General features: G+C 34.3%; 2 protein-coding genes across 2 annotated transcripts; both read right to left on the bottom strand.

Annotated features, from left to right (window-relative positions):
• Nucleotides 1–406: 406 nt before the first annotated feature.
• Nucleotides 407–2,345, bottom strand: LOC141655963 (F-box protein CPR1-like). The gene is made up of 2 exons (XM_074462940.1): nt 1,112–2,345; nt 407–485 (listed from the first exon to the last, which is right to left on the bottom strand). Exons 1-2 carry the CDS (start codon nt 2,271–2,273, stop codon nt 439–441), a joined length of 1,209 nt encoding a protein of 402 aa, XP_074319041.1. The 5' UTR covers nt 2,274–2,345; the 3' UTR covers nt 407–438.
• An 8,388-nt stretch (nt 2,346–10,733) lies between these two features.
• LOC141654973 (B3 domain-containing protein LOC_Os12g40080-like) lies at nt 10,734–24,634 on the bottom strand. Its single transcript, XM_074462078.1, has 10 exons — nt 24,328–24,634; nt 23,933–24,093; nt 23,287–23,553; nt 23,161–23,166; nt 18,804–19,128; nt 18,408–18,568; nt 13,629–13,925; nt 12,031–12,123; nt 11,203–11,649; nt 10,734–11,024 (listed from the first exon to the last, which is right to left on the bottom strand). The coding sequence occupies exons 1-10, from the start codon at nt 24,632–24,634 to the stop codon at nt 10,734–10,736; spliced, it is 2,355 nt and encodes a 784-aa protein (XP_074318179.1).
• Nucleotides 24,635–25,982: the final 1,348 nt, after the last annotated feature.

Genomic DNA, 25,982 nt, shown 5'->3' with positions numbered 1-25,982 from the left:
TCCTTTCGTCCCGGTCAATTGTTGTCCTTTAGTTTTGGTACAAAGACCAAGAAAAGAGGAGGGGGGCAATTACTAAATGACAAGTGGACCAAATTGAGTGTTAATGACCAAATTGCTCATCAAGTTCATTCTTAAAATAGAAAGGACAACAATTGACTGAGACACACCAAAATGAAATAGGACACCAAATAAATGGGACAGAGGGAGTATTTGATAACAACACATGATTTTTGACGAATATTACACTCAAATCTGTGTCTCAATTACTCTGCAGTATGCAGAGGCCAGAGCTGTTGGTACAATACGAGGAACAATGCACTTGTATTCCATTAAGTGATTAGTATAATTTGTTTTCTCATCGTGAAATACTGATAAAATATGGAGGAAAAGAGGCTATTGCTGATTACCTAACATAGTTGTGATAGTTCTCAAGTTCCTTCAGCTATCACAGCTTAAGCTTGAATCCCGAAGACAGAAAATCATCCCTGAGCAAATAAAGGACAGCATAACCATGGACTTCCAAGATCATAGCAATGTCTAATAACAAGCCATATAGTGTAGTAACCAGGAGAAATGCAGGGCATAAATTACAAAATGTATGGGTCAATGCTACTACAATCACACAGCCAATTCAGCAGCAAACTCTAGTAACACAAGATCAACACTAAGCACACAATATATTTTTACTCCGAGTAAGGGTAATTAAGAAGTAATCAATGATCCACTGCGTCAAGAAGCTACGAAAGTATTGTATTATCTCAGTGCCTTGATGATCCTGCCTATGGCGGTGTTGGGGGTCGAATGTATATAGCATTAACCCAATGTCAAAAGCAAGTAGAGACTTTTTTCAATTGATCCATGACAAAACATGTTAAAATGCATCGACAATGTGTACTCTATGATATTGGAAGCATAAACAGTTTAACATATCGTAGTCCATTCCAAGGTCGTAGGCCAACTATTTGATCTACACAAACATAACAACCAAAATGGGTCTATATATCTACAAATATGACTAGAACCACAACAACATACACACATAAGACTCTTGCAATTCATAGAAACACAAAACTTCAAAAGGAAACATAACAGCCAAAGATATAGATTTTACTTCTCATTTTCTCAATGGTCTTCTTAGGCCGCCTAGTTCCTTCCTTCGTCGACTCTAACTTGTTATTCACAGCCGAAACAAGGCTCTCCACACAGGGATAAGCCACATAAGGAGCATCCACAGCTTCCAGCCCTTGAACCGGAACTCTCTTAAACTTTTTAGTCACCAAATCATACCAACCAAACCAAATACTATCAACCTCAATCAACACACTCGTCATATCTTTGGAGTAAGTAACAAGCCTAAGATACATACAATGCTTACAAATTTCACTCTTTCGAATACTAAACAGCTTAACCCACTTATAATCATTCATTTCCCACACATCCGCATATAAAAACTCAAAGTCCAAGCCAACCCTATGCTTATGGTAACTCACAAGCAAGCACAAACACCCGCATAAACTTCTCAAACTCATCGTTTTACCACTATCACTATCCAACTCGGGAAAATCCACCAGCGAAAACGTACTAGTCCTAAGATCAAAACATTTCATCACCGACTTATAATCCGTCGAAATCACGACAAAATACAATACCTCATCAACAGCAACAGCATTGATCTCCTCAAGAGTATATGAAACAGACGTCTCATCATTAACAGATTCCCACGAGTCATTCCGCATACTATAAACAGACGTCTCCCTACACAAACCCGAACCCGAGTCAAACCACTCAACCAACCTAACAACCTTGTAATCATCCGTAACACTATCATACCCAAACCCGAACACCTCCAAATTCTCAAAATCATCACAAGCCGGCTTCTGAGACGGAGCAGGAGGGACTAAACGTTGCGTTTTGTTTGATGGGTTGAATAAACATAAAGTTTGCTTAGGGGAGTCAACAAGCAGGAGGACACCATGGACGCTTCCGGATATGTAGACAGGGGGACAGTGAGGGATGTTATTTAGAGCATGGTTTACCTTATCGAAGGGGAGTTTGACAGTGGATATGGCCGAGGAGAAGATGGAATTGTTAGAGATGATGATGTTGTTGTTGGTGTTAGAGATTAGGGTTTGATGAAGATGTTGTTTGATGAACTTTGAAGAAGTAATTATGGAATTCCATGTTTTTGAGACACATTTGAAACGATGAAGTGATTTAACAGGAAGTTTAGTGAGGATTTCTGTGATAGGTTCTAATGGTAGAAATGCCGCCATTTTTGGTGTTTTGAGTTTCTTCAGACTGTTTCTTCAATTTCAATTGAGAATTGGGAGGGTTTATGATCGGAGAATGAGAGGGAATCCGCAAATGGCTCAATCAAGTCGGATTTGGGAAGGCTCAATTTAATTTCAGGTTTTCGGGTTTACAAGAACACGGGCTATGTCGAATGATTTTGGTTCAGGCCATTTTTAGGTGTCTTGTTATGGAGTTATCTAGGGACAAAGCTTGTATGCAATAATAAACAATTGGATCGGGTTGCATATGTCAAGTTAATTATGGTGTCGGTTGAGCTCAGATCGATTTTTCAAGTTGGGTGATTCGGGTCATGGAAGGCTGCTAATAAAACTCACACGGTCAGACATTAATGCATTCACATTAATCTTTGATACCTATGATTGAAATTCTTATTAGTCGTCTCTTGTCTATGTAGACTAGATTTGGTAAATTTTATTAGTTGTGTCTTGTCTATATCAAAGCGTCTTGCTTGTGACGGGCTAATCCCGTCACAAGCTGAACACCTCTCACAAAAAGGGAGAGGGGACAAGGTGGGGCACCCCCCATGTGCTTCCCACTCACCTCTCCATGGGTATTTTGTGAGAGGAAACGGTATCCGTCACAAGCTTGTGACGGATATCGCCGTCTTCAATGAGATTTTGTGTGTCTATATATATGAGCACAAATCCACCTTTCCCAAGTTTTTTTAAGGCTTCTCATTAGCTCAACTATTTTAGAAATTTTCTTATTAAAAAAAAAGCATCCTAACCCTACATCCCACCCCACGTTCTTTGAAGAAATTTTTTACACAATGTTAATTTATCAAGTATTTTTATTTCAACCATCCCCTATAGACTAAAAGAATAACACAACTGTGTTATTCCCGCTCAACTTTCCCGCTCACCTTTTCCCTCATACAGAATATTCTATTCTAGAATATAATCTATTCTAGAATATCCCCTTATAATATATTATAATCAAAATATTTTAGTCAACCCAAATTACTCTACACAATCAATGATCAATAATATTATTTACGGCTATCAATATCTCCATATATGAGATATTTCTTCTAGAATATTCTAAACAATAATATAGCCATCAATCACTATACCCCATATATGAAATTTTCCTTCTACGAAATCCTATACAATAATATTGATGTCAAATAATTGCTATCAATCTTCAATCTATTTTGAACAATAATAAATATATACAAAGAAAATCACAAAAATGAAGAACAATAAAATAAAATGGCAGTTTATAAACACTACAATATTTAAAAATATTCTACCACCATTATTTCGCAATTTATATACCCAATACACAATATTGTAATGAGATTATCTCCCAAATTGCAAATGATATTGCACTGAGATTTGCAAATGATATTGGCACTGATAATAAACTACAAAAATTGCCTCAAATTGCCTCGATAGATGTTGGCACTGATAATTAAGCTGCTTTACAATGGCTGTAATTGCCTTCATATGATTATAATTTATATAAAAAAGTACATGTACATTAAATTAAACCTATATTCAATTTATAAAATTAATATAAATACTCCAAATCTCTAGAATGACCCCTATTAAATTGCCGTGCTGTAGCACGGGTTTCTATACTAGTGAATTAATACTCTAATTAATTTCATGACATTAACTAACCATGTCAAATGTGAATATTATAAACAAAATTAAAAAAGCATACCCGTGCAAATATTACACGGGTTTAAAACTAGTTCTCATTGAAACGGGTACTATCCGTCACAAGCTGAAGACGGATAGTGCCCCTTATAATATGCAAGTGGCACTATCATGAAGTGCTCCATTTCCCTCCACTTGCTCTTCCACTTGCCTTATTGTGAGAGGGACATTATCCGTCTTCAGCTTGTGACGGATAATGTCCGTCGCAACAAGCAAGACGCTTTGATATGTGAGAACAATCAACTGCGCCCACTTGTTTTTGTATCCCCTACGGCCCCACTCTTGAATCAATGGTGTAAAATTGTAAATAGTTAAATAATGGGCATATGTGAGAGGTGAGTGTGAAATACGAATTTAAGAGTTTATTTATATCGGTTTTGAGATGATACAAGTTTAAGCTAAGCTCGTTGATCCGATTGATATACTGTTATGTTCCGTCATATTGGCCTTTTGCCCTGGCAATTAATGGGCCATGCACCAGTTGCATTTTAAAGTGTGCCGCTTTCTAGGAATTCTAGCATGTTTGTATCAGTTGCATTTGGTTGGTACAGTTAAGATCATCTCCATTTCCTAAAAAGAAGCAAGTTACTTTTAACGGTTCAGATTGCATTTCGATAATATTGAACGGTTGTACATTTATGCATAAAAATAAAGGGTTAATAGTGTGTAAAGAAGAAATATTATTAAGGGGGTGTTTAGTTGGAGCTTTTGGAATGGATTGGAATGGATTCAGGCCATTCCAATGTTTGGTTGGAGCATTTTGGAATGGAGTTAGATACCTGATGGATTCTAACTCCATTCCAACCCCTTGGAATTCCATACCCATCTCTCTCCCCAAGTTTCCAACTCCATTCCACCCAACACATCATTATTCCCATACCCGGATTGAACCAAACAACTTTAAACATATATGGGGTTCTAACTCCATACCCCCTTGGAGTTAGAATCCATTCCATACCTAATATTTGAATCAAACGCCCCCTAAATGAATTTGTGAGAGAAAATGGAGAGAAAGAAATGGAGAGAATTTCAATTGCATAAAGAGGATGTTAGCATGTTCCCCTAATGAGTAGAAGGTGTTAGAATGTTGACTAGATTTTCGGACTTCTTGATTTATAAATGAGTACTGACAATTGTGCTCCGTTGTCTATTACATGTTCCTTTCAAAATTGTATAGACAAATATAAATTCAGTTGACATAGTAGTAGATTCAACAATCAAAAACTAAAGTTTAATTAAGATTTAGATTCGACAGTACAAACTTAACACGATGACCCGATCAACTCTAATGTTATATCATATTACATTATATACAAATCAAAACCAAGCAACGAGTTACGAGTGGATCTAGCTATGCATTGTCCATAGTCCAGAGTCTGAAAAGTTTCAACAATGGACTGACTACATAAACACCAAAATGATATAGTTCCTGCCTTCCCGGGAGCCTTCTTTCCCTAGCCTTACGAATCTCGACTATACAAAGTTCCGAAAATTAAACAACGTTACTGTTTTTAACAGTGTTAGTCATCAATTAATATTAACTCACACTTCACTTTCTGAGATCATGTAGAAGTACTCTGTAACGCCCCCGGAAAGCAGACAGGCAGCTCAAAATAGCTCTTTTTATTAATAAAAGACCGCAGCGGAAAAAATAGGACGTTACCGCCGTATTCTCCCTTCGGAGAATACAAGGCTTTTACAAGAATAAAGATAAATACACTTAACAAGCTATAAACTAAGAACTCGATTACATATCCATCCTATTAGGTCATCTGAAAATCCTCACACTTGACCTTCCCCGATACTAATGTACCTGAAAAAGAATGAAAGTAACGGAATCAGCCAACCACAGGCTGAGTATGACTTCGGTCACCTCCACCGGCCCTACTTACCTCCATTTTAATATTTTACTCAATTCACATCTCACAAGTATAGAAAATAGGTCATATGAATACAGTCAAATAAATATTAAATAGACATGCATAACCTGTCATTTTATCATAATATGCATAATATGCAAAATATAGATTACCGGTCTACTATTACTGAAATGAGACACATTACGGAGTAAAAACTCCCCGGGCTAAGCCCTCCTCCATGTACACAGGATCCCGAGTCTAAGACCCGTGTAATCCCCCTGGCATTTTTACCAGTAATAATCAGAACCGTAGTTCACATGAGGTCCGTGCCCCTTCCATGTACATAGGTCAAATTTGTAATGTTGTCCCCCTCCCGTAATCGTATCCCGAATGCTACAATTGGCCAAATGAACATTATATGAAAAATGAGCATGAACACTATAATATAATGGACATAAAATTAACATGTGAATGGAATAACAACAATAACATGGTCTCTATAATCATTATTTCTATAAATGTTTACTTATAATATCATCTTATTTTGAAGAAATTACTAATTTCTACGATAAAGGGTCCTGAAATCATACCTTACTTAATTAACATGGACCTAGTTAAGAAATAATAGTGATATTAAGTTTCAGTGAGTTAACAAAATGAATGGGGAAGGGGCTATTTATAGCCTTCCAAAGTCGGCTGCATGCTACGTGATGATCATGAGGGATTACAAACTCAATTTCCTCTTTGCTTCTTCTTTCTTAATTATGAAGAAATGTTAAACTTGCACAAATCCTATTGGATAAATATGACAATAATTAGTCTTAGGTAAAAATATAAATATCTTAACTAAATATCATTATTATAATACTTGAAATTATTTAGTAAAATATATATTTTCCGGGTATTACATTCTACCCTCCTTAAAATAAGTTTCGTCCCGAAACTTGGAAATAGAAAATGAAAAAGTTAAAATTTCGTTTTCTCAAAACTAAAGAAAGTTATAAGAATTTCCTTAAATAAAAGTATTTCAATCACATTTATGAAACTAGTAAAAAGCGTACGTCTTATATAATGGAACGCAAGAATTCCCGTCGCGAACAAAAATTCGAGTAATCCAATTCAAAGACAAACTCAAATCATGCGTTAGTAGGTGCTAAACCGGTTATTAGATATCTCCAATAACAAGTAATGACATCCCAATAACCGCACAAAGATAAGGAAAACAAAAAAATATTTAAAATTTCATTTTCAACTTCTTTAGGTAAATTTTTTTTTTAAAAATATCTATAGAACATAAAATTTTGAAAATATATACATCAAAGACTAACTTAAAGTAGCGAGAAATTTTCGTATACGTGAAACAGTTAAAACTTCGAAATCGGAAGAAAACAACCAAAATTTAATAAGCATAAGGCAAAGAAAACAAAAATTGAAATTTTATTTCAAAGTTTTAGTAAAGCTAATTTTTTTAAAATATACAACATAAAATTTTGGAAAAAATACCAATGACTAACTGGAACAAATTTGAACTTTTCTAATACGAGAAATAGCTTGAGTATAAAAACTTCGAAATTTTCAAAACTATATTAAAATATAATGAGTGGAAGGATAGAGTAAAATCTTAAAGGTAAAATGTCCCGAAACTTTCTTAACGTATAGCACACAAATAAATATGCATATATCTCATGAGCAGGGGCGGACCCAGAAGTTCTTATTTGGTGTAGCAAAATTTGCATATTAATAACAAACAGTTGTCTCCCTAAATAGTTAAGACCATACATTCATCTTAGGTATAAAACGGGTCAAATGCTAACCTAAGTGGATGGAGCAAGATTTGACCATTCCGTCGATATTCTGTTTATTTGCCATGTCCATCTATTTGACTAATTTTATTGTTTAAAATGGAAATATCTGTCTTAAACAAGAATTTGTTTCTAATAGAATTTAACCATGTCGGACAATAAAAATAAAACAAATTCTTGTCTACAACTGTTGTAAATAAGAATAATTTACAGAAGTGTAAAACCATCGAAAGCCACACTTTTTTTGAGGATGATGGCGCTTTTCACCCTTTCACTATAACTTACAAGTTACAATAAGCAAGACTTATTCTAAAAATAAAAGGTAAATTAGTGGCCAACATTTGACCAATTTTCATATTTGAAACTACTTTACGATTTAACGTAGCTTATTTATTCTTACGGTTTGTGAGCTTCATCCACATCATTTTTAATTTTAATCTATCAACAAATAAAATATTCATTTATCAAATATTTATTCTCATATGAATTAGAACTATAAAAAACAAAACCCACAATTCTTAATGTTGTGGTTCTACTCAAACGTTCAAATATGATAGAATGAGGGGAAAAAAGGCAAATAATCTCCCTAAATGGTGTGATAAGTCAACTATGAACATATTGTATAAAAAAAAGGTCATGATAAATACAACTCAATGGGTAATTTATAAAAAAAGAAGGGTATTAAATGCTTAAATACAACCCACTGGGTTGTATTTATCATTTCTCTAAAAAAAAACTGAAAATGAAAAAACAAATGGCATTGAAGAAGTTGCTTACTCAATAGTCAAATACTTCGTATAAAACTCTCTCTAAAAAAACTCTCTCTAAAAAACCCTAGCCTCCATCATATTATACAGGGGGATCCCATCGATTATCAATTGATCGATGGTAAGCCCCAAAATTGTTTCAAATTTCAATCAATAGTATGCATATCTATCTTCTATTCAATAAAAGTCTCCCTTTTGGTGAGAATCGTTTTTCCGTCCCTTATTTCGGGGTTTTTCCATTTATTCGTGGGGTTAGTTTCATCAGTAATATAGTCAAGAGTAGTTCGTTGATGGTTTGCAGCGTGTTCTTTCAAAGGGTAAAAGTAATTTGTCAACGATCTTTGGAACCAGTCAGAGGTAAATTTTATATCATAAATCAAACGAATGATCCCCTCAAAAGCTACATGAAGATAGCGATAATAGGTCGAGCCGAATTGTCAGATGCTGTTTTGAGATCCCTAGTTTATAAGAAAATTATTTTTCTTTGGTTTCCATTAGATTTGTTTTCGATTATAATTATTCTTTGTAAGTGTCGTATGACATTCTATTAATGAATTGTTCTTCTCTAAAAAAAATACTTCGTATAAAAATATTAATTATCTTTGAGATTTTTGTTGTCATTAATCTAGTAATTAATTAATTCTGATTATGGGAAATTGGAATATCATTAAAGGAAACACAGAGAGTATCACTCGCATTCTTAGAAACAAACTTGGAAAAGGAGTTAATATGGCAACCGTCATTAGTGCAATTAATTATGAAATAATGGTGTAGCAATCATAGATTTTCTCTTAATCTTTTTAAAATTTGGTGTAGCATTTGCTACACCAAGGCAATGCATGAGTCCGCCCCTGCTCATGAGACTCGCAAGTAGCAACTTCATGCAAAAAATGTAATGTACGCAGAAGAAAAAAAACAATTAGAACACCCAAACTATACATTATTAAAGCAATAAAAGAATTAGTAAACAAATCACTTAAACAAGTAATCCGAGACACTTTATATCTACCCCTCTCTCTTTTAGTCGGTTTTTATAAGTTTGATACGAGTTTTATAGTAGACCCAAAAATCTATAACCCTGCTAGACGTATGGCCGAAGGCTCAACACGCGGTTGCAGAGTTGCTCTGATACCATTTTGTAACGCCCCCGGAAAGCAGACATGCAGCTCAAAATAGCTCTTTTTATTAATAAAAGACCGCAGCGGAAAAAATAGGACGTTACCGCCGTATTCTCCCTTCGGAGAATACAAGGCTTTTACAAGAATAAAGATAAATACACTTAACAAGCTATAAACTAAGAACTCGATTACATATCCATCCTATTAGGTCATCTGAAAATCCTCACACTTGACCTTCCCCGATACTAATGTACCTGAAAAAGAATGAAAGTAACGGAATCAGCCAACCACAGGCTGAGTATGACTTCGGTCACCTCCACCGGCCCTACTTACCTCCATTTTAATATTTTACTCAATTCACATCTCACAAGTATAGAAAATAGGTCATATGAATACAGTCAAATAAATATTAAATAGACATGCATAACCTGTCATTTTATCATAATATGCATAATATGCAAAATATAGATTACCGGTCTACTATTACTGAAATGAGACACATTACGGAGTAAAAACTCCCCGGGCTAAGCCCTCCTCCATGTACACAGGATCCCGAGTCTAAGACCCGTGTAAACCCCACAGCATTTTTACCGATGTAATAATCAGAACCGTAGTTCACATGAGGCTGTGCCCCCTTCCATGTACATAGGTCAAATTTGTAATGTTGTCCCCCTCCCGTAATCGTATCCCGAATGCTACAATTGGCCAAATGAACATTATATGAAAAATGAGCATGAACACTATAATATAATGGACATAAAATTAACATGTGAATGGAATAACAACAATAACATGGTCTCTATAATCATTATTTCTATAAATGTTTACTTATAATATCATCTTATTTTGAAGAAATTACTAATTTCTACGATAAAGGGTCCTGAAATCATACCTTACTTAATTAACATGGACCTAGTTAAGAAATAATAGTGATATTAAGTTTCAGTGAGTTAACAAAATGAATGGGGAAGGGGCTATTTATAGCCTTCCAAAGTCGGCTGCATGCTACGTGATGATCATGAGGGATTACAAACTCAATTTCCTCTTTGCTTCTTCTTTCTTAATTATGAAGAAATGTTAAACTTGCACAAATCCTATTGGATAAATATGACAATAATTAGTCTTAGGTAAAAATATAAATATCTTAACTAAATATCATTATTATAATACTTGAAATTATTTAGTACGTAAAATATATATTTTCCGGGTATTACATACTCGGACCAGCTACACAAACATCCACACTTGATGCGGGAGATGAATGTCGGATTATTTCAACTTTGAACAAACACTCGACTGCATTTATCAACTCAAAAACACAAATATCACGGACGCGTAATTTGTTGTCCACTACAAACTCCTTCCATCCCCAAGTCAATATCATACGCTTTAACGTACTTCGAACGCATCTAATCGGCCATGTATCCCCAGTTGCATTTTCAAGTGTGCCGTACCCTTGTGCATTTGTTAAGTATTCAGCCGCAAAATTTGATGGTATTTGCTGTCGCACCAAACCAAAACAAATCAAACCGTTATACAACAGTAGTAATGTAAAACCGTCTTACACAATACTAACTTAACACAAATACTTGTATAAGACGGTTTTTACACATATGGAATGGTATGCATGCAATGTTCTGACATACTTATGTAGTACAATGAATAAAATTCATTCTTACCAAACGAAAGTAATTAAGAGTAGGCGTCACATGAGTTGGGTGCAGTACAATGGCAAAAGAAGGGTTTTTGAACCGATAAGAATTAACCTTCTTGATATCCTTACGGGTAAATAAACCACCTTTCCTTGATATCATGGTCCTATTTTTACTGATCACTCTCTTCCGAACTTCACTGGTTTCATGACGATCAAGAGGGTACTCAATCTCACAGGCGGTCATGTCGAAAATATACACATTGAACCGAGACTTTCCTTCATAAGTAAACATTAAGAAATGTCCATGACATATTGAACAGAACTTTACAACTTTATTCCAACCATCATTAAACCAAGTCCTGCCGTTTTCTTTCAGTAACTCGACTTCCCAGGTCTTACCAGTCGGAATTTTGAGGATTACAACATCCGTAAGTTCAATCCCATATTCTGTCATAAACTTCTTCGGAATTGCCTGATACATTTTAGGGCAGCGAACTAGTGAGTATAAAATCGAACTTGGGACTCCAACCATCAGTTCAGTTTAAACTTTTGGTTGAGATGGTTTCATTACATGGTATCAGAGCCAATTCCACCCTCCTCAAATCTAAAGTGGAATATTAGCACCAGGTAGGGAGAGATCGTAGTTACATCCAACATTTCAAGTTTAATGGGAAAAGGAACTTGGAACTCCAACCATCAGTTTAAGGTTAAGCTTTTGGTTGAGATGGTTTCATGACAGTTAGAAAGTCATAAGATAACGAAACAGATGAATGAAGATGAAAAAACACCATATTAACACAATTTGTCATTGAAAGTACAGAAAAGGAAACTGGTAAAAAGTTGAGTAAATTACCAATTTACGAAGGTCGTGTCGAGGCTCAAGAATTATCTTGAAGAAGCTTGGAAAGTTATTAGGAAGATCATCAACAGCCATGAAGAAGATTCCCTTAATTTCACAAACTTATTACAGTTTAAAGTGTAAGTGTGAAACAGCAGTCTATAGGTAATCAATAGCCCAGAAAAAAACATAACGGACTCACATGGTGGGACAGTATATTCTCATAAAATTCACTAATTTATACTGAATATGTCTTAGACTGGCGGTTAAGATAGAAGTATTATGGACAATAAGTCACGGGTTCGAATCACCCCTCTCCACCCAAACAAATGGCTAATTTATTGATAGTAAAATGAGATACGAGAATATTTTTATACAATTACAATAGGACCGTCTTACGATTTGAAGTTTGGTTCAGAAAAATGGAAAAAGATGCAAAGTGTTCAATTTAGGGGAATATTTCAATAAAAACAGATTAACCACTTGTCTTACATGCAAAAAATGATCTCAACTTTCAAGTGGAGTTTGTCTGTTCAGAGAATATGATCAACAAGTCATAGTTTATGTCAATAAATTGTTACCACTATCTTGCTACTGTAAATAACAATGTATGTTAACATTTATCGAGAGATGGTCTAGGTTAGCACTTGATCCGTCAAATAGGTTGGGCAGGTGCGCCCATCCTCCAATAGTCCAATTGCTTCCCTGCAAAGTGTTAGAAAAAGTGGAGCATAATATTACCGTAAATAATATTACAACGTAAATATAATAAATATAAAGATGTAAATAATATAAAAGAGAATAGAATAGAAAGATGTAACATGGGTCGAATCGCGCTAGGCGCTTTCCTGAGAGAGATAACGTATCCACTGGTTAGCGTTACTCTCCCAAGATACAACCCGTTGGACTCCTTCGGTAGTAGCAAGAGGAATCCCCGAACCGATAATCGCCCGATGCTCAATAATAATTTTATGAAAATATATGTAATAAACGAATTGATCAAATCGGAACAAGTGTATGTCCCTTCTAGCCTATCTACTCAATGAGTCAATAGTTAGACCAAGAAAGACAAACACCACTGTCTTCATTTTATAGCTGATTAAGCATATGGTGGTAATTACTTGGCCATTAAATACTAATTAACCACCCCAAATAAATGGTGAAACGTTACACACTGTCCAACGGTCACAAAAGATAAAATGATCATAATAAAGCTCATCGCCATTCTTAGTCAAATAATAAAACTCACTAAATTAAATAATTCTTAAATCACTAAATATTTTCCAGCACAAAGATGATTTTAGTTGACATAGTATTAGATTAAACATTCAAATACCATAGTTTAGTTAAGATTTGGAGTAAACATTATATAGTATACAAATCAAAACGAAGGAACGAGTTACGAGTCGATCTACCTAAGCGGCTAAGCATAGTCCATAATCCAGTGTCTCAAGAATTTTAACAATGAACTACATAAACCACCAAAATAATACGAGAAGTATAGTTTCTGACTTCTCCGGGAGCCTTCTTTTCCCTAGCCTTCCGATCAACTATACAAAGTTCCGAAAAGAACGTGTTAATCGTCGATTAGTACTCGGACCAGCTACACCAACGCCAACGCCAACACCAACACCAACACTAACACTTGAAGTTGAAGCTGGAGATGAATGTCGGATTATTTCAACTTTGAACAAACACTCGACTGCATTAATCAACTCAAAAACACAAATATCATTGACGCATAATTTATTGTCCAACGCAAACTCCTTCCATCCCCAAGAAAATTTCAGAACCTTTGGCCGCGAACTGCTATTGTATTTTATCGGCCATGTATCACCAGCTGCATTTTGAAGTGTACCGGTTCCTTGCGCATTTATGAAGTATTCAGCCGCATATTTTGATGGTATTTGCTGTGGTACCAAACCCAAACAAATTGTAATAACTTGTATGCAAGACTGACTTAACACAAATACTTGTATAAAACGGTTTTACACAAATAGAATGGTATGCTTGCAAGCAGGGGCAAAGCCATCTGGTTGTAAGCGGTAGTGGCCGGCGCCGCTACCCCAAGCAAAAAAAATAAGTAAAAAAGTCGTTTTTTTGCTACCCCAAATAAAATTAATGACGAAACAACTACAACTAAATGCTAAATAAGAACAGGAAAATAGACTTAGTCTAGTGGTAGAAGTTATTGTCTTTTAATCAATATATCAATTCTCAACTTTTTTTTTTTTGTGTGTGTTTTATTTACTTTTTCAACGGTCTCATTAAATGTTTCTTTTAACACAAAATCTCATTTGTGACGGCACGTAACCGTCATTTTGGAGTGACGGATACCATTTTCCCTCACAAATGACCCAAATAGAGGAGAGAGGGAAGCACATGGGGGTGCCCCACCTTATCTCCCTATACGTTTTGTGAGTGTCATTATCCGTCACTTGCTCCGACCCGTCTTCAGCAAGACTAATTGTTTAACACAATGGGTGGAGAGTCCTAAACAAATTCAATAAGCTCCCTTCTTTTTTTTTTTTGTGGTTTATTTTACTTTTTTTAACGGTCACATTAAGGGCTCATTTGGTTCGCTGCATAAGAATGAAATAAATTGGAATGAAAAACCATAGAAGTATGGGGTTCCAACTCTATACCTTTCAAAACTTATTTGGTTCGTTGGAAAAATAAATATGTATGGAGTTTGATTTCATAGGGGAAGGTGGGTATGAGATTCCAATTCCAAGGAACTGAAATGGAGTTAGAATCCATTGGATATCTAACTCCATTCCAAAATGGTCCAACTAAACATTGGAATGGATCAAGTCCATTCCAATTCTTTCCAATGATGCCAACTAAACACCCCCTAAATGTTTCTTTTAATGGGGGAAGAGTAGACCTGTCAAACGGGTCAAATGGGCGGGTTACGGGTTCGGTCATTTCGGGTTCGGGTAAAATACGGGTCGGGTCTATTTCGGGTTTGAAAAATACGGGTCTATACGGGTCGGGTCTATACGGGTCGGGTTTATACGGGTTTTGGGTCGGATTTAGGGTCAGAACAGGTCAGATTAACGCCTTTTTAAAAAAATTCATTTTCTTTAATTATACTTATAAACACATAATTATTCTTAAATTTTTATTATTATCTAGTTTAATATATGATATTAGTAAGATTAAACATTTTTTGCTTAATATTTTCAATATCACACCGTTATACGAACGAGTCGATACGGGTTTCGGGTCGGGTTCGGGTAAAAAAAAGGGTCGATCAAAATCTTTTTCTATCATTTTTTAAAACTTCTTTTATATCGTAATTCCTACCATTTATATGTTTTTTCTCATCTTGTTCGTCTTAGTCAACTTAATTGTCACCATTCTCGCCATCACTATCACCATTTCGTCATCATCATTATCATTACCCTTACTAACTCGCTAAGTACGACAATGAGACTCAAATAAGATGACAATGATGACGTGGCATGTGATCAGAGGTGATGAGGTGGCAGTGCTGACGTGGAGTGCGGTTCCACGTAATACAATGAAAGTGACGGTGTGACACACACTTCGAAGTGATGACGTGGCAGTGCCGACATGGAATGCGGTTCGATGTAACACGGTGAAAGTAATGCGTGGCACACACTTCAAGGTGATGACGTAGCATATCGCACTACAAAGAAAACGCGGGTTAGTGACGGCCCTACCGACGGAAAAAAGAGGCCGTCAGAAAACACGGGAAACTGACGGATTTGTTACGGAATTTCCGTCAGTACGGTTTCCTGACGGAGATTCTGTCAGTAACTATTGGCGCGTTGACAAAGTCAAAGGCGCCAAAAAACCTGTGACGGAAATTCCGTCAGTTTTTCCAAAAAACTGACGGAAAATCCGTCATAGGCCCACTTTACCAGACCAATAATGCATCGCCTGAAATGATGACATGGCAATGCTGACGTAGAATACGGATCGACGTAATATGGTGAAAGTGACGGTGTGACACACACTTTGATATGATGACGTGGCATATGGTTCAAGGTGATGACGTGACATTCCATATATATATACATATCTTTCCCTAAAATTTTATAAGTCAATACCTATTTGACATTATCAATTTTAAAGAAGATATATTGTCTTGACCCAACGGTCAACCCGTTACGGGTCGGGTTTCGACCCGCTATTTACGGGTAAAAACAGGTTCGGGTATTTTTCGGGTTCGAGTTGAAAACACCGGGTTATTTGCGGGTTATTTACGGGTCGGGTTACGGTCGGTTTTCGGGTCGGGTCAGGTTTTGACAGGTCTAGGGAAGAGTTCTAAACAAATTCAATAAGCTCTCTTATTAATATTTTTATTTAATAAGTAACGTTTTTCTTTATATTAATTTATTATTGTTTTGCGAATTTTCTAATCGTGCATATTCGTAATGTGTGAGTACTAGAATTTTTTTTTTGGCCTTAATAATAAATATATTTTGTGGTTGACGATACATAATGCCCAAATTAAAATTATTTGTCCAAAATAAACAAAGATAAGTTATTGAGTATAAAATATTAGGTCATTACATAAATAAAAATGATCTACATAGTATAAAAGCTGAGTTTTTTTAAAGAGTTCTCATTGGTTGTTGAGTTTTAACATGTGGGCCCCCCCATCTTTTCTATTGTATTTAATTACCTTCTCTCCTCAAACTCAATTCCTTCTATTTCTATCTCATATTCCTATTTTAATTACTTATGTTAAATTATAAGTTAAAATTTCACAATTTACATAAAATGTTGCAATTTACATACATTCAACGGGTCTAACATGTCAAATACTTAAAATATAATTCTAATAAAATACGGTTATATATTATCAGATGTTCAAATCTAATATTTATTAAATATTCGAATCTCGAAATTTGATTATTTATATTGTCACGATATTGAACACTTAATCACGCTCAATTATATGCTCATGTATCTAATGACAGCGCCTATATTGCGACCCGTACATTTTTTGTACGGGTATAAAACTAGTTAAATTACAAAGAAGAATCAAATAGTTTTCAAAGAATAAAATTATGACAAGTTGAATATAGGAAGAAAATTTCAAGCTATTACATAGCGTTTATTTGATTGTTGATTATTAATTTGAAATTTGAGTTTTTATATGTTGCATAATACGTCATTTCGATTTTCTATTTTTCTAATTCGACTTAAGACGATATTCGCTATCCCAAACATAAAATTCTGGCTTCGTCCCTGCTTGCACGTTGCAACGCACGTTCTAACATACTATTATACTAGTGTAATATCAATACTATATATTAAATCCAGAAACCAAGGGACTTCAATGTAATTAAAGAAACTTATACAAATTAATTATACTATATAGTTTTAAATCACTAGCACCGTGTGATGGACCCGATTAAGGGATCTCAATGCAAATATTTTATAGTTTTGGTTAAAATTAAATTATATAGAAGCTTGATAATTTTCCTAAACATTTATAAGAGACTAAAATATGGTGAATTTCTTTAAAATGAAATAATTAATTAATATGGTCAATTTCCTTAAAATAAAATAATTAATTAAGATGGTCAATTTCAAGGAAACTAAAAGAAAGGAAATGCTTGGTAATTTTCCTAAATATTTATAGAAGACTAGAAGATGGCCAATTTCCTTAAAATAAAATAATTAATTAGTATAAACATGCACACTTATGGTATTAATTATTATCATCATAAAATTATATATTAAAATTAAAATCTATGCAATCTTATTAAACTTTATAGTTTATTAGATGTAAAGAGATATTAATTATTTAACATACAAAAATATAATATAAGTAGGTTATAATTCAAATTAGATTGCATAATATCCCTTGGTTTCTGGATTTAATATATAGTATTGATTAATATGATAGTAATCACTCATTTGAATACTAAAATAACAATATTATCAGCGAGATTAATGAAAGTGGTAGAAACAACAACGGGAGTAGTGAAATAATCAATATTACTGCGGCAATAGTGAAAGTAACAATAATTACTGAGTGAGTAGTGAAATTATCAATATTAATGCGGCAGACAGTAACAATAATTACGGCGGGAGTAGTGAAAGCAACAATGATTACGGGCAAGTAGTGAAATGTTATTACTATTGTTTCATTAATAAGAGTAAAATATTAATAGCGGGAGTAGTGAATTTGTCTCAAAATTACTTCATCCTAATTTTAGGATATGTCATAGAAAAATATATTAATGATAAATTTATGGGTTATGCAACTTTAAGTAATTTTATTTAATGAAAAAAAATTAATGGTAAGTAGAGGTAGCCCGGGCGAAGCTGGGCACCAATACTAGTAATGAATAAAGTACTTACCATACGAAAGTTATTACGAGTAATATAATGAATAAAATTCTTACCATACGAAAGTTATTACGAGTATGCGTCACATGAGTTGGGTGCATTCGAATAGCAAAAGAAGGGTTTCCGAACTGATGAGAATTAATCTTATTGATATCTTTACGGGTGGCGGAACTAAATTTCCTTCTACATCGTCTGCCCAAAGCATGCATCCCATTTTCTGCAAGAAAGTTGAAACTAAACTGATTGAACAATTAATTAATTAGGAATGATGTTCAGTAACATTTAATTTGCTATAGAAATAACCATCACTGGTTCATTATAATTGATTAGGAATGATGATCGAAAACATGTTTTACTTAAAATAAAGTGTCAAGGTATCAAAATTATGTCGAAAATTCTAATTCCGTCACTAACATTGGAAACAACACATAAGAAGAAAAGAAATCAAGCACCTTTTGATGAAGTAGGCGCAGTATGGTTAGCCTTGGTCTTCTGGATTTCCCACGGTGCATGAGAATCAAGAGGGTACTCAATCTCGCAGGTGGTCATGTCGAAAATAAGCACATTGAACCGAGACGTTCCTCCATAAGTGAACATCAAGAAATGTCCAGGACATATTGAATAATAGGTCACAATCTCATGCCACCCATCATTGAACCATGCTCTGCCGTTTTCTTTCAGTAACTTGACTTTCCATGTCTTACCGGTCGGAAATTTAAGGCTTACAACATCCGATAGATCATTTCCATATTTAGCCATAAACTTAATAGGAATTACCTAATACAATACGAAATGAAACATAAAAAATTAGGACTTTTGTTTTTTTCTTACAAAATGCAGTGATCGGAAATTTTAGGCTGGTGAACTCGTAGTTAAATACAGTAACCTCCCAAAAAATGACGATTTTAGTAAACTAAAGAATTTGTACTTCCTGCATCTCATTTATATTGTCCTACTTTCTAATTCGGGATGTTTTAAGAAAAAAATGATTAAATATCTACTTTATCACCTAATTTAATGAAGTATTTTAAACAAAGGACATTACCAGCATTTAGTTATTTTTCCTACTAAATTTAAAATGAACAATTAATTTTGCGATAAATTAAGAAATAATATAGGAAAATAAAATTAGAATGGCACGAGTAATTAGAACACCAAGGCGCAAGTTTTTACATGGAGCAATCTGCATGGAGTATATAGTAAGCTAAGCTGCTAATAAGGCATACTAAAACAAAAATCGAAATTTTAGCTTAAAATCGGAAACTTTCCATTATCTATGATAATATCAAAGATTCATTACGACCATTGCCTAGTGCCTTAAATCCACCGCGGTATAAAATGTCAACCAAAAGAATCTATGATTTTGTCAAAGGTTCACACTCATCCCTCTTATACTAAAAGAATAAGACTTCTCCAAAATTTTCCCGCCTAAATGAATTTGGCTATAATTGGGCTTTTATTATATCATATCTGTAATTGGGCTTTTATTATATCATATCTGTCATTGGACTTTCATTATATTATATTTACATTTGGATTATACTGAACTTTCTCTTTTCCACTGTTAATACAAAATATTAATAATAATAAGAGAAAATTGTTGATTACAGCCTTTTATAAACCTCATTTTGAAAATTACAGCCTTATATAATTTTTTTTGAAAATTACATCCAAAATATTACTTTTCTTCTAAAATTGCACCAACTTGAGTTTTCCGGTGAATTTTTATGATGTTTTTATGATGTTTGGGGTGATTAATTGGTTTGTGTTAAGGAGAGGTAAGAAATTTGGGTAAGTAGGCTCTCAAATAATAAAGGGTACATCATAAAAAACATCATCAAAAATCACCAAAAACCTCAAGTTGGTGCAATTTTAGAAGAAAAGTAATATTTTGGATGTAATTTTCAAAAAAAATTATATAAGGCTGTAATTTTCAAAATGAGGTTTATAAAAGGCTGTATAAATTTACAATTAAATTTCAAATTGAGTTAAATATCAGTTTTATTATTATTTTCTTTAACGTTTTTATCTAAAATACCGCACATTCGCGCGGGATCTATACTAGTTAAGAACAAACATATAAAAATACCAAAAGATAAAATGTAAAGACATCATATGTACAAATTTTGCCATCAAAAGTAAAGAAAAAAACCGATAAAATGTAAGTATAATACCAATTTTTGTAGGTCGCGATCGGGTTCAACAATTATCCTGAAGAACCTTCGAAAATTAGTAGGATGATCATCAACCTCCATGAAGAAGATGCCCTTTAGTTGTACAAATGTGAAGTGTTTGTGTAAATCTTCTTAAATAAGCTAAGAGCATTAGCAATAGTAGTTCTTATTCTTGAGATTGTTACCAAAAACTTTATTTAAAGAGTTGATCTACTAAATCATAAAGTAGGTTGCTAAGTATATGGAAATGTGATGACCATTTATTATGACATAGAAAATGTGAAGTGTCTTTAAACTTTGTCTATTTCCAACAACAACAACAACATCAGAGCCTTAATCCCAAAATGATTTGGGGTCGGCTGACATGAATCATCCTTTCGAACCGTCCATGGGTGCACGCACGCCTCAAAATGCGAATAAAAAAGGGAAGATAAAAAACAAAAGGGAGAACGAAAATGTAATGGAAAGTCAAGGTGAACTTAGGGGTTTTAAAATCGGATTCCGTCTTTCTTTTATAAAAACTTAAAATTTAAATCGAGAGAAAAGATTAGAACGATTTTTAAAAACCGAAATAGAGTTAAGGATCCGGAATGAACCAGGTAAAATCTATAAGAAAGTGGTTGTTGAAAAAGTGTGTAATAAAGGGGAGAAAAATAAATAAATTAATTTCTTTAAATTAAATAAATAAATAAAAGCACTAAATCAAATCAAAAAAACATCAAATACTAAAAATCCACATGTATCCTTTCCCTCCATTGTGCCCTCTCCGTCACCATACTCTCCTCAAGCCCCAGAACTCTCATATCATGCTCTATCACTCTCAACCATGTCTGTCTCGGTCTTCCTCTCGCTCTAGGGACCTTTTTCTGTTCTCCAAGTCTCCGACCTCCTAATCCGGGTGCGTCCATAGGTCTCCTTCTCACATGGCCAAACCATCTTAGTCGGTTTTCCATCATCTTGTCCTCTATTGGCGCCACTTTAACCTTTTCCCTAATCACCTCATTCCTTAACCGATCTTTCCTTGTATGTCCGCACATCCACCTCAACATGCGCATCTCCGCCACACTCATCTTTTGAATGTGACAATGTTTCACGACCCACACTCGGAGTCGTAAAGTAGAAGCGAGCCTAATTGCCGTGCGATAAAATTTTCCCTTTAATCTTTGGGGCATATCTTTATCGCATAGAAACCCTGAAGCACTCTTCCATTTCAACCATCCCGCTTTAATTCTGTGAGCCACATCTCCGTCTAACTCCCCATCTTTTTGAATAATAGATCCTAGATATCTGAAGAAATCCGAACCCTCAACAACATTCCCATCAAAAATAATACTCCCCGCCTCTGTCGATCTCAACCCCGCCACCTTAGTGAACTGACACCTCAAATACTCGGTCTTACTCTCCTGCTCGGCTGAACCCACGAGTCTCTAAAGTCTGCCTCCACAATTCCAACTTTCTCTCCACCCCCTCTTTTGTCTCATCAATCAACACAATATCGTCAGCAAACATCATACACCAAGGGATGTCGTCCTGAATATCCCCTGTCAACTCATCCATAACTTTGTCTATTTCCAAGAAAAAAAAAAGTTCCTCTATTGTGGATTAAAGTTCTTAAATATTAGAAATATACAAATATGATATGTCACGATAAGAAGTTAAGAACTTTATATAGAGTTCTTTTATTGCTATTACTCTAAGTACTCCCTCTTATTCTACAATGATGTTACAGGTATCCTATAAAATTTAAGACTTTGTGATGATATGTGGAGGAAAATAAAAGAATGAGATAAAATGTTGGGTCACAAGTTATTATAATTACAAATGATATACAAATAAGAAAAGTGGAACATGTTTTGTGAATCAGTTATATACTATATAACCAGTTGTACTTACGACTCTGCACCGGACCACAACCGAATGAAATGATAAAAATTTTTGGACCAGAGGTCGGGCCTAAAATAAATTAGGTCCGGATCGGACCTAAATATTCCATTACAAGACTGGACCGATTGATCTGAAATTTGTCAATATACGCATTAACTTTATTTAAATACCATATTATTATTAATGTTATAGTTATCAAAATGAGATACATAAAGAGGATGTTAGTAGATATGTTACTAATCTAGGGACTAGTGAGTAGGAGATGTTGAATTTTGTGGGATAGGATCTAGCTTAAGGGTTAAAATAAATCGTTAATGAAAATGGAGCTTCATTTACGTTAATAATATCAAATGATTAAAAAAAGGAAAAATGTATTTATATTGGGATTCACAAATTCTTAAAACTTTTTGGTTTATAAATGAACATCAACAATCGTGCTCATTTGTCTACTACATATCTTTTCAAAAGTGTGTATACAAATATAAATTAAGTTGACATTCAAAAACTAAAGTTTTAACTAAAATTTGGATTAAAGAGTAAAAAAATAACACGATAACCCGATCAACCCTTATATATATGTTATATAGTAATTCGTACCATACATTATATATACAAATCAAAATGAAACAACGATCTACGAGTTGATCTACCTAAGCATAGTCAATAGTCCAGCACTCCAGCTGAACACCAAGATGAATAGATGATATACTCTGTGGTTCCGGACTTCATAGGAGCATTCTTTCATACTTACGATCAACTATACAAAGTTCCGAAAACAATGTACAGTATTTAACAGTGTTTATATTCAATTGTTAATCGATTGCAGTCACGCTCCACTTGCTTCCGAAGATCTTGTATAAGTACTCGGACCAGCTACGCCAACACTTGATGCTGGAGATGAATGTCGGATTATTTCAACTTTGAACAAACACTCGTCTGCATCTATCAACTCAAAAACACAAATATCATTGACGCGTAATTTGTTATCTGATGCAAACTCTTTCCATCCACAAGAAATTTTCATAAGCTTTGGCGAACTGCCATTGCATCTAACCGGCCATGTATCACCAGTCGCATTTTGAAGTGTGCAGCTCATCCCTCCTGTATTTGTAAAGTACTCCCTAGCAATTTTTGATGGTATTCTCTGTGGCATCAAACCGAAACAAGTTAAATAGCAAGTAGCTATATAAATAGGCATGTGTGCATTCCCCTCCATCTCATTTACTCCGTATATGTTAGGGAGTACTTAAGTGGTATGCGTGCAACGTTCTTAAATCGATTGTAGACGCAAGTCAACTATCATATCTGGTATGAGTACCAAAGGTCACGATGACTCTGATACCATGATAGATGAACCATCTCAACCAAAACCTTAAGGTGATGGTTGAGGCACAACTATTATAATTATTCATATTAATATCGATTTAGTAATGAAGTATATACTGATCCGTATAACTTAAAATGAGACTGTATCCATGCAAGGTTCTGAAATACATACAGACTACAATGAATAAAATTCTTACCACGCGAAACTTATTACCAGTATCCGTCACATAAGATGGGTGCATCACAATGGCAAAAGAAGGGTTTTCGAACTGATAAGAATTAATCTTCTTGATATCCTTACGGGTGACCACACCAAATTTCCTTCTAAATTGTTTGATCAAAGCAAGCATCTCATTTTCTGCAAGAAACTTGAAACTTAACTGATTGAACAATTAAATGATTAGGAATGAGGATAAATAACCATCATGGGTTCATTAAGAGTGAAATACAGAGTTATATATTTCAATTAAAACATGTTTTCGACTTAAATTAAAGTGTCAATGTATCAAAATTATGTGGAAAATTCTAATTTTGTCGCCAACATTGGAAACAACACATAAGAAGAAAAGAAATCATCAAATCAAGCAAGCACCTTTTGATAAAGTAGGCACAGTATGGTAAGCCTTGGTCTTCTGGATTTCCCGCGGTTCTTGAGAATCAAGAGGGTATTCAATCTCGCAGGTGGACATGTCGAAAATATGAACATTGAAACGAGACGTTCCTCCATAAGTGAACATCAAGAAATGTCCAGGACATATTGAATAATAGCTCACAATCTCATGCCACCCATCATTGAACCATGCTCTGCCATTTTCTTTCAGTAACTTGACATTCCATTTATTACCGGTTGGAAATATTAGGCTGACAACATCCGATAGATCATTCCCATATTTAGCCATAAACTTAATAGGAATTACCTGATACAATATGAAACATCAAAATTTAGGACTTGTGTTTTTATCATGCAAAATGAAGTTCTCGGAAATTTTAGGGTGGGGAACTAGTAGTGAAAAATACAATAACCTCCCAAAAAATGACGATTTTAGTTAAACTAAAGAACTTTGTACTTCCTGCATCTCACTCACATTGTCATACTTTCTAATTCAGGATGTTTTAAGAAAAAAATGATTATCTACTTTATCACCCGATTTAGCGAAGAAGTCAAATAAGGAAGTACTCCACCAGCATTTAGTGATTTTTCCTACTAAACTTAAAATGAACAATTATTTTGCGATAAATTAAGAGAAAATATAGGAAAATAAAATTAGAATGGCACCAGCAATCAACATATAGAGTAAGCTAAGCTGCTAAGGCATACAAGAACAAAAATCGAAATTTTAGCATAAAATCGAAACTTTCCATTGTCTATAAGGTATGAACGCCTAGCTAGTCCCTTAAATCTACCATTGTATAGAATTGTCAACCAAAAGAATCTATGATTTTATCATGGTTGAGACACATTTAGAACAAACATAAATAACAATACCAATAGATAAAATGTAAAGATATCAATGTACAAATTTTGCCATCAAAACTAAAAAAAAACCGAGAAAATGTAAGTATAATACCAATTTTTTAAGGTCGCGGTCGGGTTCAACAATTATCCTGAAGAACCTTGGAAAATTATTAAGATGATCATCAACCTCCATGAAGAAGATGCCCTTTAGTTGTACAAATGTGAAGTGTTTGTGTTGAATCTTCTTAAACAAGCTAAATACTCCCTCTTATTTTATACTGATGTTACACATTTATCTGACAAAATTTAAGACTTTGTGATAATATGTGGAGGAAAATGAAAGCATGAGAGAGAATGTGGAGTCACAAGTTATTATAACCACAAATAATACACAATTAAAAGAGTGAAACATGTTTGTGAACCAGTTATAGTTATGACCGTGCCCCGGATTGGAACCCGAATGACAAAAATTCTTAGACCGGATCAGAATAAAAAAAAGGAAAAATGGCAAAATACTACCTATTAAAGTTCGGTTTTTTTATTTTACTACATATTATGTTGAAAACTGCGAACTACTACCTATTAAACTACAAATAACCTCAGACTACTACCTAATCGACGGAAAACACAACTAATTCTACCAATCTCAGGTAAGATTTGCTTTCTTTCAATTTTTCTTTTCCTTCCTCATCCTTTATACCCATATTACCCTTCTCCAATTCACCATAAGCATTCAAAACACAACTCTCCCTTCATTATCAGCTTCTTCTTCTTCAATTCATCTCTTCTCT

The sequence above is a fragment of the Silene latifolia genome, chromosome 5, assembly GCF_048544455.1.
Source record: "Silene latifolia isolate original U9 population chromosome 5, ASM4854445v1, whole genome shotgun sequence".
Lineage (NCBI taxonomy): Eukaryota > Viridiplantae > Streptophyta > Magnoliopsida > Caryophyllales > Caryophyllaceae > Silene > Silene latifolia.
This window is presented reverse-complemented; position numbering and strand designations above follow the sequence as displayed.

Coding starts and splice junctions, on each gene's coding strand:
- LOC141654973 (XM_074462078.1), bottom strand. CDS start 24,634: ATGGCTAAATATGGGAATGATCTATCGGATGTTGTCAGCCTAATATTT. Junction 23,554..23,932: donor CTGGTAATAAGTTTCGCGTG/GTAAGAATTTTA, acceptor TTGATGCCACAG/AGAATACCATCAAAAATTGC. Junction 18,569..18,803: donor TGCGCCTACTTCATCAAAAG/GTGCTTGATTTC, acceptor ACTTTCTTGCAG/AAAATGGGATGCATGCTTTG.
- LOC141655963 (XM_074462940.1), bottom strand. CDS start 2,273: ATGGCGGCATTTCTACCATTAGAACCTATCACAGAAATCCTCACTAAA. Junction 486..1,111: donor GACCATTGAGAAAATGAGAA/GTAAAATCTATA, acceptor TTATTTGCTCAG/GGATGATTTTCTGTCTTCGG.